The 24,227-nt window shown below is 47.5% G+C and overlaps 3 protein-coding genes across 3 annotated transcripts; 1 reads left to right on the top strand and 2 right to left on the bottom strand.

The window, feature by feature from the left end:
* Positions 1–600: 600 nt before the first annotated feature.
* Positions 601–2,837, top strand: LOC307019615 (nuclear factor 7, ovary-like). The gene has a single exon (XM_079650614.1). It carries the CDS (start codon positions 992–994, stop codon positions 2,357–2,359), a length of 1,368 nt encoding a protein of 455 aa, XP_079506740.1. The 5' UTR covers positions 601–991; the 3' UTR covers positions 2,360–2,837.
* A 4,114-nt stretch (positions 2,838–6,951) lies between these two features.
* On the bottom strand, positions 6,952–9,635 carry LOC307018810 (uncharacterized protein). Its single transcript, XM_079649250.1, has 2 exons — positions 9,415–9,635; positions 6,952–8,364 (listed from the first exon to the last, which is right to left on the bottom strand). The coding sequence occupies exons 1-2, from the start codon at positions 9,618–9,620 to the stop codon at positions 7,521–7,523; spliced, it is 1,050 nt and encodes a 349-aa protein (XP_079505376.1). The 5' UTR covers positions 9,621–9,635; the 3' UTR covers positions 6,952–7,520.
* Positions 9,636–10,061: 426 nt separating this feature from the next.
* Positions 10,062–21,154, bottom strand: cyp7b1 (cytochrome P450, family 7, subfamily B, polypeptide 1). Its single transcript, XM_079649249.1, has 7 exons — positions 20,977–21,154; positions 19,550–19,686; positions 18,434–18,870; positions 14,900–15,062; positions 13,902–14,108; positions 12,773–12,951; positions 10,062–10,820 (listed from the first exon to the last, which is right to left on the bottom strand). The coding sequence occupies exons 1-7, from the start codon at positions 21,039–21,041 to the stop codon at positions 10,509–10,511; spliced, it is 1,500 nt and encodes a 499-aa protein (XP_079505375.1). The 5' UTR covers positions 21,042–21,154; the 3' UTR covers positions 10,062–10,508.
* Between the last annotated feature and the right edge of the window lie 3,073 nt (positions 21,155–24,227).

The following is a 24,227-nucleotide window of genomic DNA, read 5'->3' as shown; positions in this document are numbered from 1 at the left end:
CCTTCCCACGTGAATCCTACGCACGGCGTTATAAATGAGGCCCCTGAGCTCCTCGTCCCCTCGGTTGGTTTGGATTTGGGAGGTTTTGCTTTGGCCACAATCCTCTCTTCAAAGCTTCCCAGATGTTCTTGTTTTGTCTTTTTTCAAGCTTGGTGATAATTTGAGCTATCTAACAATGTGTATCTGTTTCCTGAAGGGGTCTGTTTGTGGGCCACAGCAGATCAAAAGTAGATATTTAACATACCCAGTTCATGTTTCTCTTTGCATTACATTTGGTTTAGCAAATGCTTTTATCCACAGCAACTTAAAATAAGTATATATATATATATATATATGTATATATATATATATATATATATATATATATATATATATATATATATATATATATATATATATAAGAGTTCAGAAGTGCTTTAGCTTCAGTTAAGACATTTGTCCACAGTTTCAGAGCTTCATGGAGGGATTCACTTTGACCCTGGAGATACTAGATTAACAAAAGACTCAAAGTCTGCGTAGTCTGATGAGATCACCTCACAGGCAACTCTGAGTGCTAAAACCATAAAGTGATAAAGGTCTGAGCAAAGTTCAGACCTCAGAAACACAACAGGAGGTTACGTGATGCTGAAGCCAGGGTATATGAAAACCCCCACAGACTGGACCACCATCTGTTTATGGATCTACTGACAGGTCACTTTGACTTTCTCTTCAAAAAGGTAGAAAAATCCTTTAAAATAAGTCCAAATTCCAAGTGCGCGAACAAACCTCATGTGACGCGCCTGCCGCTCCTAACAAGAGGACAAAGGTTGTACAGCAGACACACGGAGAGACGGTCTGTCTACTCTCAGAAGGTAACGGTAAGGAGGGGACACTTCAACAAGCTGCAACGGAACAGAGACTCAACGTTTTGAAGAGGATATCTGATCATCAAGTTGACCTGATTTCCTGTTCGAGGCAAACAGACCGAGCTTTCAGATTCAACCGGAGAATCATGGCTTCCAGGTTAGAGAGAGACCTCAGCTGTCCGGTCTGCCATGACATCTTTAAAGATCCCGTCATCCTGTCCTGCTACCACAGCTTCTGTAGAGACTGTGTGCAGAGCTGCTGGAGAGAGAAAGAAGGGAAGGAGTGTCCGGTCTGTAAGACGGGACACTCAAAGAACTCACTTCCTGCTAACTTTACCTTAAAGAACCTGTGTGAGAGTTTCTTAGAGGAGAGAGAGCAGAGACCTCCAGAGGCTCTCTGCAGTCTGCACTCTGAGAGACTCACACTCTTCTGTCTGGACCATCAGCAGCCAGTGTGTCTCGTCTGCAGACATTCAGAGCAACACAGCGAGCACAGATTCAGACCCATCGATGAAGCTGCTCAGGGTCTCAGAGAGGAGCTCCAGAAGTCTCTGCAGCCTCTGAAGAAGAAGTTAGAGACTTTTGAAGAAGTTAAAGTGAAGTTTGATCAAACAGCAGAACACATGAAGGTCCAGGCTCAACACACAGAGACGCAGATTAAGAAGCAGTTTAAGAAGCTTCACCAGTTTCTAGAAGAGGAAGAGGAGGCCAGGATGGCTGCACTGAGGGAGGAAGAGGAGCAGAAGAGGAGGATGATGGAGGAGAAGATGGAGGCTGTGAGCAGAGAGATAGCAGCTATTTCTCACACAGTCAGAGCCACAGAGGAGGAGCTGAGAGCTGAAGACGTCTCCTTCCTGTTCAGCTACAAGGCTGCAGTGGAGAGGCTGCAGCGCCCCCTGCTGGAGGCTCCACAGCTGCCCTCAGGAGCTCTGATAGACCAGGCCAAACACCTGGGCAACCTCAGCTTCAACATCTGGAGCAAGATGAAGGACATGGTGTCCTACCATCCTGTGGTCCTGGACCCAAACACTGCTGGTCCATACCTCGACCTGTCTGAAGATCTGACCTCTGTGAGACCAGGAGGGAGACAGGAGCTTCCTGATAATCCAGAGAGGCTGGATCTCCGCTCTGTCCTGGGCTCTGAGGGCTTTGACTCAGGGACTCACAGCTGGGACGTCCAGGTTGGAGGCAGTATGTGGTGGGATCTGGGTGTGTTAGCAGAGTCTGCACAGAGGAAGGGAGACTTAGACTCTGGATCATGGAGAATATGGATTGACTTGTTAGGTAGATACAGAGCCTCCTCTCCATCCGGTCTCACTGATCTCTCAATTAAGAAGAGGCTCCAGAGGGTCAGAGTGAATCTGGACTATAACGGAGGAAAGCTGTGGTTCTCTGATCTTGACTCTAACAAACTCATACACACCTTCACTCACACTTTCACTGAGAGGGTGTTCCCATACTTTAAGACGAATGAACTGAAGGTTTTACCTCTGAAGGTTTCTGTGACTTTATAATGTTTGAAGAGTTGGTTCCAGATTCATCCACTTTCGGGGCAACAATGAAAAAAGCCAGATTTTTTACTTTTTCTGAAAAAAGCCAGAATTTGTAAGAAACAGTTCACATTCTGGATTTTCAGATCAAAAGGTCAGAATTCTGAGATTCTGAGAAAAAAAGTTAGAATTTTCATTATTTCTGAATTTCTTTTTTCGAAACAAGTCAAAATTATGAAATGTTGGTGAATGATCATTAAGAACTGAATCAAATATATCTACTTAATGCAGGAGATGTTTTTATATTTAAAATATTCTGTAAAATAAGATTTGTATTATCATTTCCAGCATTATTCCTGTTTTCAGCATTAATATCATTATCAATGTCATTATGGTGAAACATGAATCTTACATGTTTATTTTTGCCATATTATATCCATTCATCTTACAATGTGATTTTTTTGAAATTGTAAATCTAAAATCAAGTAACCAAATTCTAACGATCCCCCAAAGATAAATAAAGTTTTTCTGATTATAATACTGACTAATATTGTGTGTGTGTTTGATGAAACTAAATATTATTCTAATTATTGAGAGATTAAATATGTTCTAGATTAGTGTAAAGGTAAACAAAGAGTCAGGAGAGAAAGTGTCCCTCCCAGGTGTTCAGGTGTTTCTGAAGATATGTCCACTTTCTATAAACTCACCTGTAGCCTGTGATAACACATGAACACACCTCCATGAGATACACTGCTAACACGGTTAGAACATATTGATCATCATGATATCACCTGGTGTTACCTGCAGATTATAACGTTTGAAAACAGGAACATGTAGTCAAATGAAAACTCACCTGAGGAAAGGACGACCTGAGGGTTTCAGGAGACAAAGCCAGTCAGGTTTAAGGCTTAGAGCCACAAACACAGCACTTCAATGAGTTTGTTAGTAAAACCAGCGCCGTATAGACTGAGAGTTACGTCATCTCCGTTCACTCCAATGGACCACTTTTTTACAGCAATGGCGGATCGTGGAGCCTCTCAATCGTTCCCCGGAAGTTAGCGCCAAGGCTAGCAGAGCTGTAGAGTTGCAGCATAATAGACCGTTCGTGACGGACTTTTAAAGGTAAGAAGAAGCTTAAAGATTTATATTGCGGATATTATCAGTACATCTGATTCAAATGAACATGTGTATTAAAGGATGTCAGTGGGTTATCCCTACATTAGTAGATTTAGGGAACGTTTACAGATAACAGATTAAGCTAGGATACCATAGTACCATACACTATACCATAGTGGTTGAATACACAGTATTAGGAAACACTTTATACTTACTGGACATGTTATACTCATTACATACTGTATATCAAATATGACCAAGAAAGTGAGACAACTTTATAGAAATTCATATCACATCTGTTCCTGATGCCATTTGTCATTCTTTGTTAAACTCACACATAATAAAGTTCCATAACTTCAGTTGGGAACAAAGACCACACCTTATCTCCCCAAGGCAATTTCCCATCCAATAGATGTGCTATATAGGTGTGTATAACCCTTTCTCCTGTCTGTTACTCCCTCTTTCAGCACAAGAACCAGAGGGGGATTCAATGGAGCCTGAATACCTGCACTGAGACCCTCACCCTGCACCCTGAGTCTCAACTCTCAGTGTTTTTCAAGCCTTTCCCTGTTTTTTTGTATTAAACAAAACATTAAGCTTTCCCAATGGTGTGGTTTTCGTTTTGTGAAAAAGTGCAAATGCAGTGTTTGTATATAATTACCTCACATATCTTTTTTTTTGCTGTTGGGCATGAAATTGCTCCTGCTGACTTGTGCCAGCCATTTTTTCCTCCGCTCTGTGTCAGTGGGGAAGCCGTACATTCGTACTCCTTTCTCAGAGCGATTTGAGCATCCCCAGGCAGCACAGCAAACCATGGTGGAGACTAGGAGGCAGCACAGCAAACCATGGTGGAGACTAGGAGGCAGCACAGCAAACCATGGTGGAGACTAGGAGGCAGCACAGCAAACCATGGTGGAGACTAGGAGGCAGCACAGCAAACCATGGTGGAGACTAGGAGGCAGCACAGCAAACCATGGTGGAGACTAGGAGGCAGCACAGCAAACCATGGTGGCCACTAGGAGGCAGCACAGCAAACCATGGTGGAGACTAGGAGGCAGCAGAGCAAACCATGGTGGAGACTAGGAGGCAGCACAGCAAACCATGGTGGCCACTAGGAGGCAGCACAGCAAACCATGGTGGAGACTAGGAGGCAGCAAAGCAAACCATGGTGGAGACTAGGAGGCAGCAGAGCAAACCATGGTGGAGACTAGGAGGCAGCACAGCAAACCATGGTGGAGACGAGGAGGCAGCACAGCAAACCATGGTGGCCACTAGGAGGCAGCACAGCAAACCATGGTGGCCACTAGGAGGCAGCACAGCAAACCATGGTGGCCACTAGGAGGCAGCACAGCAAACCATGGTGGCCACTAGGAGGCAACACAGCAAACCATGGTGGAGACTAGGAGGCAGCAAAGCAAACCATGGTGGAGACTAGGAGGCAGCAGAGCAAACCATGGTGGAGACTAGGAGGCAGCACAGCAAACCATGGTGGAGACTAGGAGGCAGCACAGCAAACCATGGTGGCCACTAGGAGGCAGCACAGCAAACCATGGTGGCCACTAGGAGGCAGCACAGCAAACCATGGTGGAGACTAGGAGGCAGCACAGCAAACCATGGTGGAGACTAGGAGGCAGCACAGCAAACCATGGTGGAGACTAGGAGGCAGCACAGCAAACCATGGTGGCCACTAGGAGGCAGCACAGCAAACCATGGTGGAGACTAGGAGGCAGCAGAGCAAACCATGGTGGAGACTAGGAGGCAGCAGAGCAAACCATGGTGGAGACTAGGAGGCAGCAGAGCAAACCATGGTGGCCACTAGGAGGCAGCAGAGCAAACCATGGTGGAGACTAGGAGGCAGCAGAGCAAACCATGGTGGAGACTAGGAGGCAGCACAGCAAACCATGGTGGAGACTAGGAGGCAGCACAGCAAACCATGGTGGCCACTAGGAGGCAGCACAGCAAACCATGGTGGCCACTAGGAGGCAGCACAGCAAACCATGGTGGCCACTAGGAGGCAGCACAGCAAACCATGGTGGCCACTAGGAGGCAGCACAGCAAACCATGGTGGAGACTAGGAGGCAGCACAGCAAACCATGGTGGCCACTAGGAGGCAGCACAGCAAACCATGGTGGCCACTAGGAGGCAGCACAGCAAACCAGGGTGGCCACTAGGAGGCAGCACAGCAAACCATGGTGGCCACTAGGAGGCAGCACAGCAAACCATGGTGGAGACTAGGAGGCAGCACAGCAAACCATGGTGGAGACTAGGAGGCAGCACAGCAAACCATGGTGGAGACTAGGAGGCAGCACAGCAAACCATGGTGGAGACTAGGAGGCAGCACAGCAAACCATGGTGGCCACTAGGAGGCAGCACAGCAAACCATGGTGGCCACTAGGAGGCAGCACAGCAAACCAGGACAACACGGGGGAAAAGGCTCAGACAAACTGCATGACATGCTATTCAATGTTTATTGAATTCCATGTATTTGCAATGGATGTTCCTAAAACAACACATTTAACATCATCATCATCATCATCATCATCATCATCATCATCATCATCATCATCATCATCATCATCATCATCATCATGCTGCTGCTGCGAGTCCTTTGATAGTCAGATATATAAAGTATGAAAAAGGTAAGCAGTATAGTATATATAGATCTTCATTTCATGATGATAAACATTGTGGAACAATGATGAAAAATGTGAATGGAGGGGGCGACGTAAAACTGACACAAACAACAACAAACTTTTGCCGAGCCAATTGGAGAGCTTCATCAGCAGCACGGGGTAAAACCCACCAATGAGTGCTCAGCTGGAGATACCAGCGAGTCGTTTCCCATCAAGCATTTCGCTTCCTCAGCCCATGGAGAGGAACTCCCCCGCCTCGCCGCGCCTCGCTCTCAAGGCTGCGGGCGTCTTTGTCCCGCGAGATTTCAACGTCTCATGTGAGCGAGCCTCCAGAGCAAGTCGGACAAAATGACTACCCATCATGCAACGCACGAGCAAGACGTTGATCGCAATTGCGCAGGTCTGCGCAGGTCTCGCTCGTCTCAAACAAGCCTAATGCATTCACATTGCCCGCCATGAACTTCCGGGGAACGATCCTCGTCTACAAGAACCACGTAGCGATAACCGTTTTTGGACTTCCGTTGTCCTGTTATATGGCGCTGAGTAAAACCAACACCTGTACTCTTCTTCTTAGGTTTCAATAGATGCATCAGCGCCACCTGCAGGACTGGAGGGTGAAGAAATACAAACCTCCATCTCTGCCTCTCAGAAACAGCCAGTGAGGGGGCAAGGCAGAGTTCATGGTGGGGGTCTCGGGCGGACGGCCCGGGGGCAAGGCAGAGTTCAAAAAGGGGCCAAGGCCACAGCGGGCGAACTCAGGGGGCCGGGCATGAGGGCGAAGGCAGCGGCTGGGGAACAGTTTGGGGGAACAGGTTTCTTTATGGTCAGAAACACAGAAACAAAACAAACCAGTCTCTCATTATTCACTGATTTAAAATATATATTTATTGATAACTTGGTGAAATGTAAAAGCTATAGAAAGAGAACAATCCCCTCTTTATAAACCTCATCGGTAAAACAGATCTAACAGAAGCATAATATGTAATACTCTGAAAGGGCATCGTGCACAATGAGCCGTTTCCACCTTATATCATGAACTCATATCATTTGAGAATGTGATGTTTTTAAGAAGCCAATCAAGAGTAACTAAGTACATCAACTCGAGTACTGCACTTTAAGATACTTGTACTAAAGTCCATCTCCTGCCACTCTAGACTTCCTCTCGTATCAATGTGAAAGCCCAGAGTGAGATGTTTCATTACGGATTGAACTACCCAGCAGTGATTGAAATGACTCTTTTGAAACAAATGACCAAACACTCAGACCTTTGACTGTGATTTGAACCTTTAACACTATTTGAACCAGAGGGAGAAATATAAACCTCAGAGAGAGACTGAGCCGTGAGGGTTTAGATATATAACATTCAATATGTCTGAAGGTGATGTGAGCAGTGATCCATGGGTAGGTCTAACAGGTGATATAGTGTTTAATACTTTTCATACTGACTGGGTCTCCTTCCTGTGGGTGGGGCTGGCAGGAGGGTTAGGGAACTGGGTCTCCTTCCTGTGGGTGGGGCTGGCAGGAGGGTTAGGGAACTGGGACTCCTTCTTGTGGGTGGGGCTGGCAGGAGGGTCAGGGAACTGGGACTCCTTCTTGTGGGTGGGGCTGGCAGGAGGGTCAGGGAACTGGGACTCCTTCCTGTGGATGGGGCTGGCAGGAGGGTCAGGGAACTGGGACTCCTTCCTGTGGGTGGGGCTGGCAGGAGGGTCAGGGAACTGGGACTCCTTCCTGTGGATGGGGCTGGCAGGAGGGTCAGGGAACTGGGTCTCCTTCCTGTGGATGGGGCTGGCAGGAGGATCAGGGAACTGGGTCTCCTTCTTGTGGGTGGGGCTGGCAGGAGGGTTAGGGAACTGGGTCTCCTTCCTGTGGGTGGGGCTGGCAGGAGGATCAGGGAACTGGGTCTCCTTCCTGTGGGTGGGGCTGGCAGGAGGGTTAGGGAACTGGGTCTCCTTCCTGTGGGTGGGGCTGGCAGGAGGGTCAGGGAACTGGGTCTCCTTCCTGTGGATGGGGCTGGCAGGAGGGTCAGGGAACTGGGTCTCCTTCCTGTGGGTGGGGCTGGCAGGAGGGTCAGGGAACTGGGACTCCTTCCTGTGGGTGGGGCTGGCAGGAGGGTCAGGGAACTGGGTCTCCTTCCTGTGGGTGGGGCTGGCAGGAGGGTCAGGGAACTGGGACTCCTTCCTGTGGGTGGGGCTGGCAGGAGGGTCAGGGAACTGGGACTCCTTCCTGTGGGTGGGGCTGGCAGGAGGGTCAGGGAACTGGGACTCCTTCCTGTGGGTGGGGCTGGCAGGAGGGTCAGGGAACTGGGTCTCCTTCTTGTGGGTGGGGCTGGCAGGAGGGTCAGGGAACTGGGACTCCTTCTTGTGGGTGGGGCTGGCAGGAGGGTTAGGGAACTGGGTCTCCTTCTTGTGGGTGGGGCTGGCAGGAGGGTCAGGGAACTGGGTCTCCTTCTTGTGGGTGGGGCTGGCAGGAGGGTTAGGGAACTGGGTCTCCTTCTTGTGGGTGGGGCTGGCAGGAGGGTTAGGGAACTGGGTCTCCTTCTTGTGGGTGGGGCTGGCAGGAGGGTCAGGGAACTGGGACTCCTTCTTGTGGGTGGGGCTGGCAGGAGGATCAGGGAACTGGGTCTTTTTCTTGTGGGTGGGGCTGGCAGGAGGGTTAGGGAACTGGGACTCCTTCCTGTGGGTGGGGCTGGCAGGAGGGTTAGGGAACTGGGACTCCTTCCTGTGGGTGGGGCTGGCAGGAGGGTCAGGGAATGGGATCACTCCGGTCATTGTACGTACTTCGTCTCACTGGAATATTAACGGTCAGATTGAATACAACATCGACCCAATTTCTCCGGTCAATGACAGGAGAGTTTTGAAAGTGACAAAACACTGTTCCACACATTTAAAAACACTTAAACAATTAAACAATGTTTACCCAGGATTCATGCACCTTCCCTGGCTTGTAAAATGTGGTGATGAACCCTGGAGGTATCCTACTATTTAAAACATGTATACACTCATGTACACCATTCATAGGGTTCCCTAACACAGGGCACACAGTCTGGAGCTCTCACTGGGGTCCTGCACAGGCTTCAGTCCAGCGTTTTAACGAAATGGTCATATGTCCGTCCGTTTGGCCATTCAAATGTTAACGAAACTGACAGATTTCCGTCCATATCAGCGGCTGCTGGACACACGCTGGAGGTCATTAGTCCGTCATTTGGGGCTCTTGGAGGGGCCACAGAGAGGAGATTTCCCCGGTCTCTGTCCTGGAAGTGTGAAATAAACAGAGTCCCCATGGCAGGGACACACGCTGGAGGTCTCTCTCCAGAGAGTGGACGTCCATTGCCTGGCAGGAGGGTCGGGGAGTTGTTCCGGAGAAATCAGCGTTATTATGTTAATATAAAGAAAAAGTAAAGCAGGCTCCAATATATTTGAAATGTGAGCGAATGTGAAGGAACGTGATGTGTGAGAGACGCTTGCTAGCCCGTCACAATACGCTCTGAAGGAAGTGAGGGTTATCAGAGAACAGAAAGCTATGATGATAATATTCATGTCAGCAGATCAGAAGCCATCTCTCAATTCAAACTGCTCAACTGGGTTAGTGAATGTGGTTTAGATCAGTGGTTCTCAACTGGTGGGTCGCGGACCCGTTCCGAATGGGTCGCAGATGTGAGTGAAGAAAACTTGATTCTGATTGGCCAGAAGACTCAACAAACATCAGCAAAGATGTTTTATTGAGAAGATGATCACTACGTCACAGAAGTTTTCAAAACCGTTTATGGTCTCCGGTACTTCCAGTCCGACGCCTACTGCATGCACAGCGTTAGAAAATCGGGCCTTCAAAATAAACGGGTCCGCGACCCACCAGTTGAGGACCACTGGTTTAGAGGGTGACACAATGTGTGTTCTGTGTGCTTGCCTGCACCACATGTGTATAACTCAATGTCATGTTCTGTAGCCAGTAGCAGCTCCTCTAAAGCCCTGAATCTGAACGAGATCTACTCTCTTTCTTTATTTGTTATTAAAGCTACAGACCCAGAGTCATCTCTTTAGTAACAGCTGGAAGAGAGGGGGGGGGGGCTAGAAGTATCTGTTTGGGGTTTGGAGCAGGACACTTCAGATATCTGATACCCACAATGTATGCCTACAAACAGCATGATAGGAGACCTTTAATGTTAAGTGGGCGTGGTTCAATCCAAACTGGGTTTGACGTGTTTTGGAAGTACTATGGTCTGTGTTTACATTAGCAAGTAGCGCTAAGTAGAAAAAGAGGGGTTTGAAGCATGGCTAGAATGGGTGATCTGTTTGGTATTTTGAGCAAAACACTTCAAAGACATGTTTTAAAAAAATATTTGTATACATCTGAGACCCATAATATACTGTACGCCTCAAAACAGCACGATAGGAGAGCTTTAAGGCGAGAGGTTATGAAGGTGGAAGCTACTCGGCCGGGCTCTGGCTGGCGGCTCTCAGCCGGTAGTGGAAGCGTACGTCTGCGTCCGGCAGCAGGATGCCCAGCCCGGCCCGGCTGTAGTCCAGAGAGACCCGGTTCTGACCCGGCTGCAGGTCCAGGTCCAGGTACAGCAGCACCAGACTCAGGAACTGCTTGATCTCGTTGACGGCGAAGTATCGTCCGGGACACATGGAGGCGCCAGAGCCGAAGGGCATCAGGAAGAACTTCAGCTTCTGCCCGCTCTTATAGAAGTCCGTCTTCACACGGCCGTCCTGGACGAAGCGGTCGTAGCGGAACGACTGGAGGAAGAGGAAGAGGAAGAAGAAACAGCTTCATCACCAGGTAGGTTGACACGTACGAGGAATTATATTTTAATCCATTCTATTTCAAAGGAAATAATATCTGCTAATATCTTTTCTTGTTTATTTTTTAATGTTATTATAGTTTTCTTAAAATAGTTTTCTATCTGTGTTTTTAAATTCTTGTTTTGCTTTTATGTCTGCACCACGACATCAAGTCCAATGCCTCGTACGTCAACCCACCTGGGGCTCAACCTGTCTCTGAGACATGTGTTTTTATATATCCTATACAGGGTATATGCAGGAATCCTGAGGTCAAATTTAATCAATTTTAAGACCTTTTTTAAGACCCTTTCCATACATTTTAAGACCTCATCGCAACTTTGAGTTCTAACCGGTTACATTGGCTCCACACTTTACCTCACATTGACTATATTGATTGTAAGATAGCACAACTAAACAGAGTGCAGACAGACTACTGAAGCCTCCTCTCCACATGAACTTCAACCTCTCTGTGAAGGTCAGGTTTAATGCAGTATGCTGCTTTGTTGCTTCTGTACTCTGTGCTCTTTCATTCCAGTCAAACTCCTCAGAAACCATTAGAAACCAGTATTTGACCAATAAACAAAACAATTGACAAAACTTTGAACTATGAAATATGTTAAACTTTGGTGAGCTTCAGCGGGGTAATGCCATATAGGAGCTCCCTCACAAATACCCAGGGGTTAAATTGGGCTGGGGCTGTCCGGGGCTAAGCCCTGGCACATAGGACGATGCTCTGACGTCATCACCCTCACACATTTGTCATATGTTTACAAAAAAGGATATATATGTTAAGACTTTTCTCGTTCTTAATATAGACTATATTTAGGGTCTATATGTGTTGACTTTACTTTAAAATAGCAGATCTGTGTGACCGTATATAGTTTGGCTTAGACCCCGGCCCCACGAGGACGCATACGGTAAAACGCATACGCAAACGCAAAAAAGTCTTCCGTTCACACGCATTCGATTCATTAACGTGTCCGTTCACACTAGGCCGCTGGAAATGCTGGAAACGCTGTAGTACATATGCCAGGCCTGTAAGTGGCGCTGCTGCCGCCCAAAATACACCAAAAGCAGTGAAGAAGACCCCGGAGCATGGTTGCCCTTCTGTTTATTCTCCGCGGTGGACGGCGTGTTCTCCTGCTGTATATCTCTCAGGTAGTCCACCAGCAGATGAAAAACACCCACCTCACCGCCTCTTCCAAGGAACGAGGGGACCGTGCGGCAGTTTCCGTAAAAAAAATGTTCCGCCGGTCAACATGTCCTCTAAAGTTTAAATCTTCCGTACAAAATTAGAAAAGTGCCGGTCAGAGGTCTTCTTTGTTATTTATTGAGCTTTCAAACAAAATGATAACGACTCTGTTCTCTGTATAATAATATAATAATATTTAATAAACGGTGACTGCCTCTCTTTTCCTCCCCCTCTTCTGACAGCCCAGCAGCAGCAGGAGACGTGGGGAGAGGGAGGCGGGCTCTTTCATCGTTATCAGAAAATGATTATATAGGGCACACACGGAGCCGTTGGACCCCCAGAGCGTTGCGTATGCCGGTCTGCCCACCTTGGGACCCCCCCCCCCACACACAGAGCGGAGCAAGGCAACGAAACTTTAAATAAGAAGCAGCATTTTACGGCGCGCTATGCATGGGGCCGCCTTGAGGGGGTTTCCCGACATGTCGTTTCAGTAAATGAAAGGCTGTTTCATGTTGTCATTGCTGTGGACCTTCTGAATACCTTGGAAAATGACTTTTAATACTTTTTAATAGCCTTAGTTTTCGCTAAATTGATTTATCAACTTTTAATACTTTTTAAGACCCCGCGGACACCCTGATATAATATGTGCCTAAAAATAGAATAATAGGAGACCTTTAATGTGAAGTGGGCGTGGTTAACGCTAAGCGGGGGGTACCTGGGGGTCCTGGTAGATGTCGGGGTCCATGTGCATGCTCTGGGGGTAGAGGGCGATCACGTCTCCCTTCCTCACGGACGCAGAGCGCTCTTCATCCAGACGCAGACTGAAGTCCTCCTGAGACACCCGGATGTTGGTGGAGGCCGAGGACAGACGCAGACCCTCGCTGATGGAGCTCTCTGGGGAATAGAGACGTGAGATCACACTCAACCCTTCAACAGTGTTTACTGACAGATCTCAGGTCTGATCATACAAGTACCAAAGACCTGATTTCAACCAAAAACTAATTCAGTCCCGTTTTTCTGGTAAGAGAATACTAGACATCAGACAGTGATGCTAAATGACTGATTCTTTGTTTCACTTAAATGACAGAAATCGTGAAAGGCAAGAAGGAAGGTTTGGTCCATGGGGGAAATAAGGTTTTGTAAAATATTGAATGAGACTTCTTTCACTTTCTTATTATTCCATAATGTTTTGAATATCCTGAATGTCCTCTTCCAACATGAGAGCAGCATGATATCAAAGGTATCAACTGTAGCTGTGAACATGACAGGATGTGTGATGACCTAGAAGAGCATCAGGACTGTTTGAGGCATATGATAGCTATCTGATTAACATGATGACTCAGCCTCTATGGAGAGAGACATATGACAAGCATGATCATTTCTGACGTGGAGCTAATCTGAAGTAAACATTGAATACTGCTTTCTATTCCTCCATCTTGTGACTGTGGAACTCCCTCTCTTGGATATCAGCATGTGAAGGACACTGTTCAGAAAAAGTCAACATTTTGAGAAAAAGTCATAATTCTGAGATTTTCAGAAAAAGTCATAATTTTTGAGAAAAAGTCAGAAATTGGAGAAAAAGTCAGAAATTTGACATTTTTAGGAGAAAGTCTGAATGTTGAGATCTTGAGAAAAAAGTCATAATTTTTAGAAAAAGTCAAAATGTTGCGATTTTTTAGAAAAAGTCCGATTTTTTTTAGATTGATGAGAAAAAGTTAGAATTTTGAGAAAAAGTCAGAATTTTGAGCAAAGAGTCAGGATTTTGAGATTCTTCATTCTTAAGAGGAACAGAAGGACATCCTGAGATTGAAGCTCAAGCCGGTGTTAGTGATGTTTTCTCTTACCCAGAAGCACCATGCTGTCCAGCTGCTCTCTGCTCAGCGTCAGGTCCTCCTCTGGGCTGAACTTCACCCCCGACAGCCTCAGGACCTCCAGGACCTCCTGCCGGACGGCCTGCAGCGCCTCGGGGTCCCTCAGCAGGAAGTAGAGCACCCAGAAGCAGGCGGGCACCGTGTTGCCCACCGACGCCCAGAGGATGGCAAAGTGATGGGCTAAAGGAGAGCAGAGGGCATCAATGCAGAGGTTTCCAGAGCACTGAGCTCAGGTTGAGATTTAACGTGATCTTTTTGGTCTGTTTTGTTGTTCTGTTTTGTTGTTCTGTTTTGTTGTTCTGTTTTGTTGTTCTGTTTTATTGTTCTGTTTTGTTGTTCTGTTTTATTGTTCTGTTTTATTGTTCTGCTTTGTGTTATTTATTAAGATTTCCAGTACTGTATGTTGCATGTTTTAATTTGATAGTATTTACTTTGAAATGAAATGTGTCTTTAGGTTGACTGATCAGTCCGGGGACTACAGATGAAAAATAGCGTCTTGACTAACTCTGGATTAATGTGCACTGTCCCTGTTACAGGTCTCAGATATAAGGACATGTCTCTGAAGTGTCCTGCTCCAGACCCCAAACAGACCCTTGTAGCCGGGGGGACGCACCGGGGACACACGGGGGACACACCGGGGACACAACGGGGACACATGGTGACAGACAGGGACACACCGGGGACACACCGGGGACACATGGTGACACACAAGGACACACCGGGGACACATGGTGATGTGGAGAAGACATCACTTTGAGAGTCTCCTGACACACCGGGGACACACAGGGGACACACCGGGGACACATGGTGATGTGGAGAAGACATCACTTTGAGAGTCTCCTGACACACCGGGGACACACAGGGGACACACCGGGGACACACCGGGGACACATGGTGTGGAGAAGACATCAGAAAGTGACTTTGCATGATAGGAGACCTTTAAGTCTCAGGTATCCTCAGATCAAACATACCTCCTTTATCGGTGTCCCTCAGCGAGGCGTGTTGCTCCAGAAGCTTTGATCGGGTCTTGATCAGCTGAGAAGTTCCCGTCCAGCTCGACATCCTGTGCGGCAGGAAGCGATCGATCAGTTTGCTCCGGACCGCCCGGGTTCTTCCCAGCAGGCCGATGGGAACCTGGGGGGTGAGCAGTGGGAACATGAACACTATGACCTCCACCTGGGGGGTGAGCAGTGGGAACATGAACACTATGACCCCCACCTGGGGGATGAGCAGGGGGAACATGAACACTATGACCTCCCACCTGGGGGGTGAGCAGTGGGAACATGAACACTATGACCTCCACCTGGGGGGTGAGCAGTGGGAACATGAACACTATGACCTCCACCTGGGGGATGAGCAGTGGGAACATGAACACTATGACCCCCACCTGGGGGATGAGCAGTGGGAACATGAACACTATGACCTCCCACCTGGGGGGTGAGCAGGGGGAACATGAACACTATGACCTCCACCTGGGGGATGAGCAGGGGGAACATGAACACTATGACCCCCACCTGGGGGATGAGCAGTGGGAACATGAACACTATGACCCCAACCTGGGGGATGAGCAGTGGGAACATGAACACTATGACCCCAACCTGGGGGGTGAGCAGTGGGAACATGAACACTATGACCCCAACCTGGGGGGTGAGCAGGGGGAACATGAACACTATGACCCCCACCTGGGGGGTGAGCAGGGGGAACATGAACACTATGACCCCCACCTGGGCGATGAGCAGGGGGAACATGAACACTATGACCCCCACCTGGGCGATGAGCAGTGGGAACATGAACACTATGACTTCCCACCTGGGGGGTGAGCAGGGGGAACATGAACACTATGACCCCCACCTGGGGGGTGAGCAGTGGGAACATGAACACTATGACCCCCACCTGGGGGATGAGCAGGGGGAACATGAACACTATGACCCCCACCTGGGCGATGAGCAGGGGGAACATGAACACTATGCCCCCCACCTGGGCGATGAGCAGGGGGAACATGAACACTATGACCCCCACCTGGGGGATGAGCAGGGGGAACATGAACACTATGACCCCCACCTGGGCGATGAGCAGGGGGAACATGAACACTATGACCCCCACCTGGGCGATGAGCAGGGGGAACATGAACACTATGACCCCCCACCTGGGGGATGAGCAGTGGGAACATGAACACTATGACCTCCCACCTGGGCGATGAGCAGGGGGAACATGAACACTATGACCCCCACCTGGGCGATGAGCAGGGGGAACATGAACACTATGACCCCCACCTGGGCGATGAGCAGGGGGAACATGAACACTATGACCCCCACCTGGGGGGTGAGCAGGGGGAACATGAACACTATGACCCCCACCTGGGGGGGTGAGCAGGGGGAACATGAACACTATGACCCCCACCTGGGCGATGAGCAGTGGGAACATGAACACTATGACCCCCACCTGGGGGATGAGCAGGGGGAACATGAACACTATGACCTCCACCTGGGGGGTGAGCAGGGGGAACATGAACACTATGACCCCCACCTGGGCGATGAGCAGTGGGAACATGAACACTATGACCCCCACCTGGGGGATGAGCAGTGGGAACATGAACACTATGACCCCCACCTGGGGGATGAACAGTGGGAACATGAACACTATGACCCCCACCTGGGCGATGAGCAGTGGGAACATGAACACTATGACCCCCACCTGGGGGGTGAGCAGTGGGAACATGAACACTATGACCCCCACCTGGGGGATGAACAGTGGGAACATGAACACTATGACCTCCACCTGGGGGGTGAGCAGTGGGAACATGAACACTATGACCCCCACCTGGGGGGTGAGCAGTGGGAACATGAACACTATGACCCCCACCTGGGCGATGAGCAGTGGGAACATGAACACTATGACCCCCACCTGGGGGGTGAGCAGTGGGAACATGAACACTATGACCCCCACCTGGGGGGTGAGCAGTGGGAACATGAACACTATGACCCCCACCTGGGGGGTGAGCAGGGGGAACATGAACACTATGACCCCCACCTGGGGGGTGAGCAGTGGGAACATGAACACTATGACCCCCACCTGGGGGATGAGCAGTGGGAACATGAACACTATGACCCCCACCTGGGGGGTGAGCAGTGGGAACATGAACACTATGACCCCCACCTGGGCGATGAGCAGGGGGAACATGAACACTATGACCCCCACCTGGGGGATGAGCAGTGGGAACATGAACACTATGACCCCCACCTGGGGGATGAGCAGGGGGAACATGAACACTATGACCTCCCACCTGGGGGGTGAGCAGTGGGAACATGAACACTATGACCTCCCACCTGGGGGATGAGCAGTGGGAACATGAACACTATGACCCCCACCTGGGCGATGAGCAGTGGGAACATGAACACTATGACCCCCACCTGGGCGATGAGCAGTGGGAACATGAACACTATGACCCCCACCTGGGGGATGAGCAGTGGGAACATGAACACTATGACCCCCACCTGGGGGATGAGCAGGGGGAACATGAACACTATGACCCCCACCTGGGGGATGAGCAGGGGGAACATGAACACTATGACCCCCACCTGGGGGATGAGCAGTGGGAACATGAACACTATGACCCCCACCTGGGCGATGAGCAGTGGGAACATGAACACTATGACCCCCACCTGGGGGATGAGCAGGGGGAACATGAACACTATGACCTCCCACCTGGGGGGTGAGCAGTGGGAACATGAACACTATGACCTCCCACCTGGGGGGTGAGCAGTGGGAACATGAACACTATGACCCCCACCTGGGGGATGAGCAGTGGGAACATGAACACTATGACCTCCCACCTGGGGGATGAGCAGGGGGAACATGAACACTATGACCCCCACCTGGGCGATGAGCAGGGGGAACATGAACACTATGACCCCCACCTGGGGGATGAGCAGTGGGAACATGAACACTATGACCCCCACCTGGGCGATGAGCAGTGGGAACATGAACACTATGACCCCCACCTGGGCGATGAGCAGGGGGAACATGCACACTATGACCCCCACCTGGGGGATGAGCAGTGGGAACATGAACACTATGACCCCCACCTGGGGGATGAGCAGTGGGAACATGAACACTATGACCCCCACCTGGGCGATGAGCAGTGGGAACATGAACACTATGACCCCCACCTGGGCGATGAGCAGGGGGAACATGAACACTATGACCCCCACCTGGGCGATGAGCAGGGGGAACATGAACACTATGACCCCCACCTGGGGGGTGAGCAGGGGGAACATGAACACTATGACCCCCACCTGGGCGATGAGCAGGGGGAACATGAACACTATGACCCCCACCTGGGCGATGAGTAGGGGGAACATGAACACTATGACCCCCACCTGGGCGATGAGCAGGGGGAACATGAACACTATGACCCCCACCTGGGGGGTGAGCAGGGGGAACATGAACACTATGACCCCCACCTGGGCGATGAGCAGGGGGAACATGAACACTATGACCCCCACCTGGGCGATGAGTAGGGGGAACATGCGGTCGAATCTCTGGAAGTCCTCTCTCATTTCGTCCATGCCTTCGTGTCGCCTCCCTCTTTCCGGACCTCCAAAGATCGTTAAAAACGTGGCTTCGAACATCACGCTGTTGCAGAAGTCGAACATGCTGCCGCTCTTCCATCCTCCCCCCCCCGGGCACAGGTGATCCTGCCTCAGCACCAGCATCAGATTACCCATCATGCTCTCTGTCAGCACGCCCAGGTGCTCTCCCTGCATCAGCTGGAAGGAGCGGTTGATCTGCTCGCTGAGCCCCGGGAAGCCCTTTCTGACGGGGGGGTACCCGAAGGTGGGCGGGGCCACGGTGTCGGCGAACTGATGGAAGTCCAGCTGACGGCCCTGCTTCACCACGCTGGGGTACAGCAGGGGGTCCAGGATGAACGTCAGGTACTTACCTGAAGGGGAGGGGAGTCCATTTTGATTCATTTAGTTTCAAAATCTTTCAGCACATTCAACAAAGTACAGGACAATTAGTCTGTTGTGTATAATATATTATTATAGAATACTATATACAATTAGGATAAACCATTATTCCATATGATATGACTATCGACCTATGGACCTTACAACCTAATGACTGCAACTCCTTTAACTTTAAATACTTAGGAAAGCACTTTGAGTTAAATGTATTATTATTATTATTATTATATGATATGATATTATTATATGATATTATATGTCCGGGGTGTCGAACTCAAGACTTCATGTCATGTGGCCCGCGAGAGTCTGGAAAGAATAAAATAAGTTTATTATACGGTTACGTGCCGCTTTACAGAAGCACGTTGCCCATAAACTACATGTCCCACAATGCATCTCATTCAGTGACATGCCCACTGAAGAGACTATTTTATATATATTATGTATTTATATCTGTATATTTATATCGTCTTAAAGTTACAACCGGCCCTTTGAGTGTAACCATAATGCTGATCTTGATATAGAGTTTGACCCCCCTGGTAATGTGATGTGTTATATCATAAAATATGATTATAGAATATATTAAACGTGATGAAGGGAGGACCTGCGAGGTGGAAATTCATTCATATTATTTGAAATGATGATATGATATTCTACCTGCCAGATGGACGGTGAAGACGTCTCCGTGTCTCCGCCTCTGCTCCTGCAGGAAGGCCTGAGCGTCTCTCCCAAAGTCCAGAGCTTTCCCCAGGAAGGGGATCCATCCAGAGACCAGAGGGGGTTCACCAGGCCTCCTGCACACACACACACACACACACACACACACACACACACACACACACACACACACACACACACACACACACACACACACACACACACACACACACACACACACACACACACACACACACACACACACACACACACACACACACACACACACACACACACACACACACACTCTCTCTAATACAGTGTGTAATGACACATCTAACTGTGTGTGTGACGGAGGTCATCAGATTAGAGAGAGAGCAGTAAACGATCGAGTTAACGAGATGATCTGACGAGTACACACAAGTACACTTTCACACACAAGTACTTGGAGTCAGTGTACTGGAGGATAATCTAAAGCCTACCGACACGGGAAGAGAAACAGAGACGGAGAACACTAACACAAATAATAGATAGATGTACAAAAATGAATAAGAAAAATAAAAAGACATGTATGTTTTTAGGGTATTTAGTTCTTTGGCTACGTGTTACTGATACATACCTTTACTTTGAGTACTTTAACTACATTTGACTACATAATGAGTACTTAATACATTTGCTCTAAGTACTTCTATGTTACTACATGTTCAGTACTTTTGCTTGGTCATATCTGTCATGCACAACTTTGTATGCAGTATAAAGTACAATATCCAGTATTAGTGAGTTTAAAGTGAATATAAGTACTTGTTACTCTCCTCCAGTGAACCGATACTATCTCACTTTAACACAAGTACTAATACTCACTTGCAACAGTGTGTTTTTAGAGAGTATTTTATTTGTATTTAACCTTTATTTAACCAGATAAAAGCATTGAGCATGATACAATCTCATTTTCAATGCTGACCTGGCCAAGAAGGCAGCAACGTTACACCACATAACACAGACATATCAAATAGTATTTGTGAGTTTATAACAAAGTACTGCGGGTACTGACTATAACATAATAATAATAATCATAATAATAACAAAGTGACCCTCATCCTCTTCCGTACCTCCTGCACTGAATACTGTCGTGTTTTCAGGTGAGTATTTGCACTTATTTACATATACAAGTATTGCAGTAGTACTCGCTTACAGCAGGAAAGTATATGCTTATTTTAAAGTGAGTAAAAGTACACGTTTGCATATTTAAGCATTACAATAGTCCTGCCTGTTTTACCGTAAAGTATTGTTGTGTACCAGGCGGATATCTGAGGACAGTTTCAGCGTCTTGTAAAGTGAATATAAGTACACGAATACATATTAGAGTCACGTTGTGTTATCGGGTGAGCATTAGTATGTGTATTTGAAGTATTTGAAGTATTTCTGACCTCTTCCTGCGCAGACAGATGAAACAGAGCAGACCGAGCAGCAACAGCAGAACAGGAGACATCATCCTCTCTCTCTCTCTCACTCTCTCTCTCTCTCACACACACTCTCTCTCACACACACACACACACACACACACGCACACACACCCACACGCACAAAGGCACACACGCACACACACAGAGTAGAATAGAAACACGCTGCGTACGGAGTTTCACAATAAAAGCCCCTGCTGCAGTAGACGTCTTAAACAGTGGAAGTAAATGTGAGTTATGTACTATATTTCGTCAATGTTAATATTATTCATGCATCTCAAACACTAATTCAAAGTAAAATAGATTAAAATGTTTGTTATGAATGAGAAATATATATTGGTGACTTTTACTTTGAAGGACACACATTAAAGTTTCCGGTCGGGGTGCGCAGACTCGGGAGCATCACACAGAATGGCATGACAATAAATACAATTAATACAATGAGGTAATTACAACATATTAATATTAATTAGAATGTATTAACTTTCGAATATAATTGTAGGAGCCATGAAACGTGTTTAGTAACCCTTTATGTTTTTATATAAGATATTTGTTTGAGCACTATTGATTGGTTGGCTTGGGTCACATGGATATGGGTGGCTCTCATTATAATCCTGTTCATCTGCCTGAGGTGTGGGTGGAAGAGAGGGTGACACAGGGTTTTTGGGAGAAGAGATGGGATTAAATAAGTGTAAACTTCTTCCCACCCCTTTTTGGATGTGTAATTAGGTAGAGCATGTGTTTATGTATCATTTGTAAGTCAATAATATACAAACTTCAGACTTGGTCTGAACCGCGTGTGGTGTGTGTGGAAGAGAGGGTGACACAGGGCCGTTGTACTTTTTTGTTGACCGCAAGTTGAAATGATTGCTTCGATTAATATAACAATGTCTATGTCTGACCACCGAGTTTTTCGTCATTAAACTACATTATTTTGCAACAGAGTTTTTTTTATCTCAGCAAGTACTTTTTGTATCGTGTCACACATCAAACAGGCCCGGCCTCAGCCTCTCAGCAACTTTGTTTGTTTCCTGCTGTCGCTATAATAATGTTGAACATAATTATAAAACATATTATTTGTATTATTGCTGTTGTGTTTTCTTATTTTATTTTATAAAAGAATAGTTTTGCTCTGAACCTGCTCTTCAAACGCACTATGTTAAGTCTTTGTATTGTTATGGTGTCTCACTGTGGTAGAGTGCATCTCAGCTTCAAAGTGAAACCTGTTTATTTCCTCCTGAGAAGATCGTGGGAAAGTCCAGACGCTCCAACAGGAACACCAGATGTTTCTGTTTACTTCATGATGACACACACACACACACACACACACACACACACACACACACACACACACACACACACACACACACACACACACACACACACACACACACACACACACACACACACACACACACACACACACACACACACACACACACACACACATTTCTGAAACCTTCCCTTTGAATGTAATGGTCTACCCTCAGTTCTGGAGAAAAGGCTGAAATCAGAATCCAGTTTTAAAGAGTTGTGACTCATCATCATCACCCTCCTCCCCCTCCTCCTCATCATCATCATCATCCTCCTCCTCCTCCTCCTCATCATCCTCACCATCATCCTCATGTTTGATAGTGTTTATCCAGATCCTTTTATATTGTGTTTTCTTTGTGAGGTGTTCCACTGTAGATGGGTGTATATTTGAGCTGTTTATATGTTTTTTAATTACAGAGCCGAGTCGTGAAACACCGAACGCCTCAGTGATCCTTAACCTGAGGGAATCATCTATATTGTGAAGCCTGAGTGTTGATTTGCTCATTTGTTCCCAGTGGAACACCTTTGACTGGCCGTGTGATTTCTGCTGAGTCATGTTGGAGAACGGCATGTGGTTATTGAAGGTATCACTAAAGTACAGAAGAGATAAGAGAAGATGCACTTTATTGATGCTTCCTTCACAGAAGCAGAAGTTAATCCTATCCACTTTTAAAACATTAAAAGGAACAAACAAAGAAGTGAAGGAGAAGCTACATTTGACTCGAAGGCCCACACGATGGCGCCGTTGTTTAAGTAAATTGTCCTCCAGAATTTACTTAAAGGTCACCTATCACGCTATGTGTAGGCAGTAGCATAGGTCTGAGATAAATACAAATATATAAAAAACATGTCTATGAAGTGTTTTGCTCCAAATACCAAACAGATCACCCATTCTAGCCATGCCTCATATCCTCTGTTTCACTTCCTGTTTCTAAAGTGATGATTTGGGGTATAAAGCTTTAAAGAGGAGGGGGCTGAGCTCATGCGGGACCCGGCAGCTACTGTCTAAACTAAATGCTGCCGTGATGAAACGCCATATCATGGATTATCAAGGATTCTCTCTGAAACAGTATGGAGCTCAAAGGCTTTCTCTCTTGCCGGTTATACCACAAGGTGAGTTCCTTTTTACTTCCTGCTTCTTCACACACATGCTCTCCAGTACAGGTTAGCTCTGAGTGTTAGCCATGCTAATGTAAACACCGACCATATAGAGTGCCACAGTGACGCGTCCTAAAACCCGGAAGCAAGCTGCTCAAGGGTTCATTTGACAAAAGAGCAATGAGATGTCTCCATAGGGGTTTGGAGAATAGCTGGAAATAAGGTCTGTGGTTGAAACACATTCAAGAGACGGATCACGTTTTGTTCATCCGGATCATCTCCACATGTCTACCCTACTTTGATCATTTTCTAATCATAAATCTATCGATTAGATTTGACTGAGAAATTGCATTGGTTATTTGTCGAAGGAACCCATGTGCAGCTTACTCCCGGGTTTTAGGACGCGTCACTGTGGCACCATATTACGTCCAAAACAGTCGGGCATTGTTTCTGATCGGCCCGTGGGCGTGAAGCCAACCCACATTTCAGATATGACGTCATATCGGACGCAAATCTGGATCTGCCCCGTTGTTCCCCCGTTTTTAGAGATGTGGGTACGGAGGCATCACTGCAGTGAAAGAAGTGAATACTCCATTGCATATAAAAGCACTTCAGTCACGATGCTATTTAATGGTACTTGTGTTTTTAAAGTAGTTTCTTATCTTTAATATTTCTTACGCTTCTGGATTGATAGGAAGCTGTCTTTGTCTCTTTTCTGCAACATTTGCAAATGTCCCCTCTGGGACGAATAACGGTGTTCTGAGTCGGATGTAGAAGTTATAGAAAAGATGTTGAAAAGCCGAAGC

Source organism: Notothenia rossii (assembly GCF_949606895.1).
Source record: "Notothenia rossii genome assembly, chromosome: 9".
NCBI classification, from domain to species: domain Eukaryota; kingdom Metazoa; phylum Chordata; class Actinopteri; order Perciformes; family Nototheniidae; genus Notothenia; species Notothenia rossii.
The sequence above is the reverse complement of the archived record's forward strand: the minus strand, read 5'-3'. Positions and strand labels throughout refer to the sequence as shown.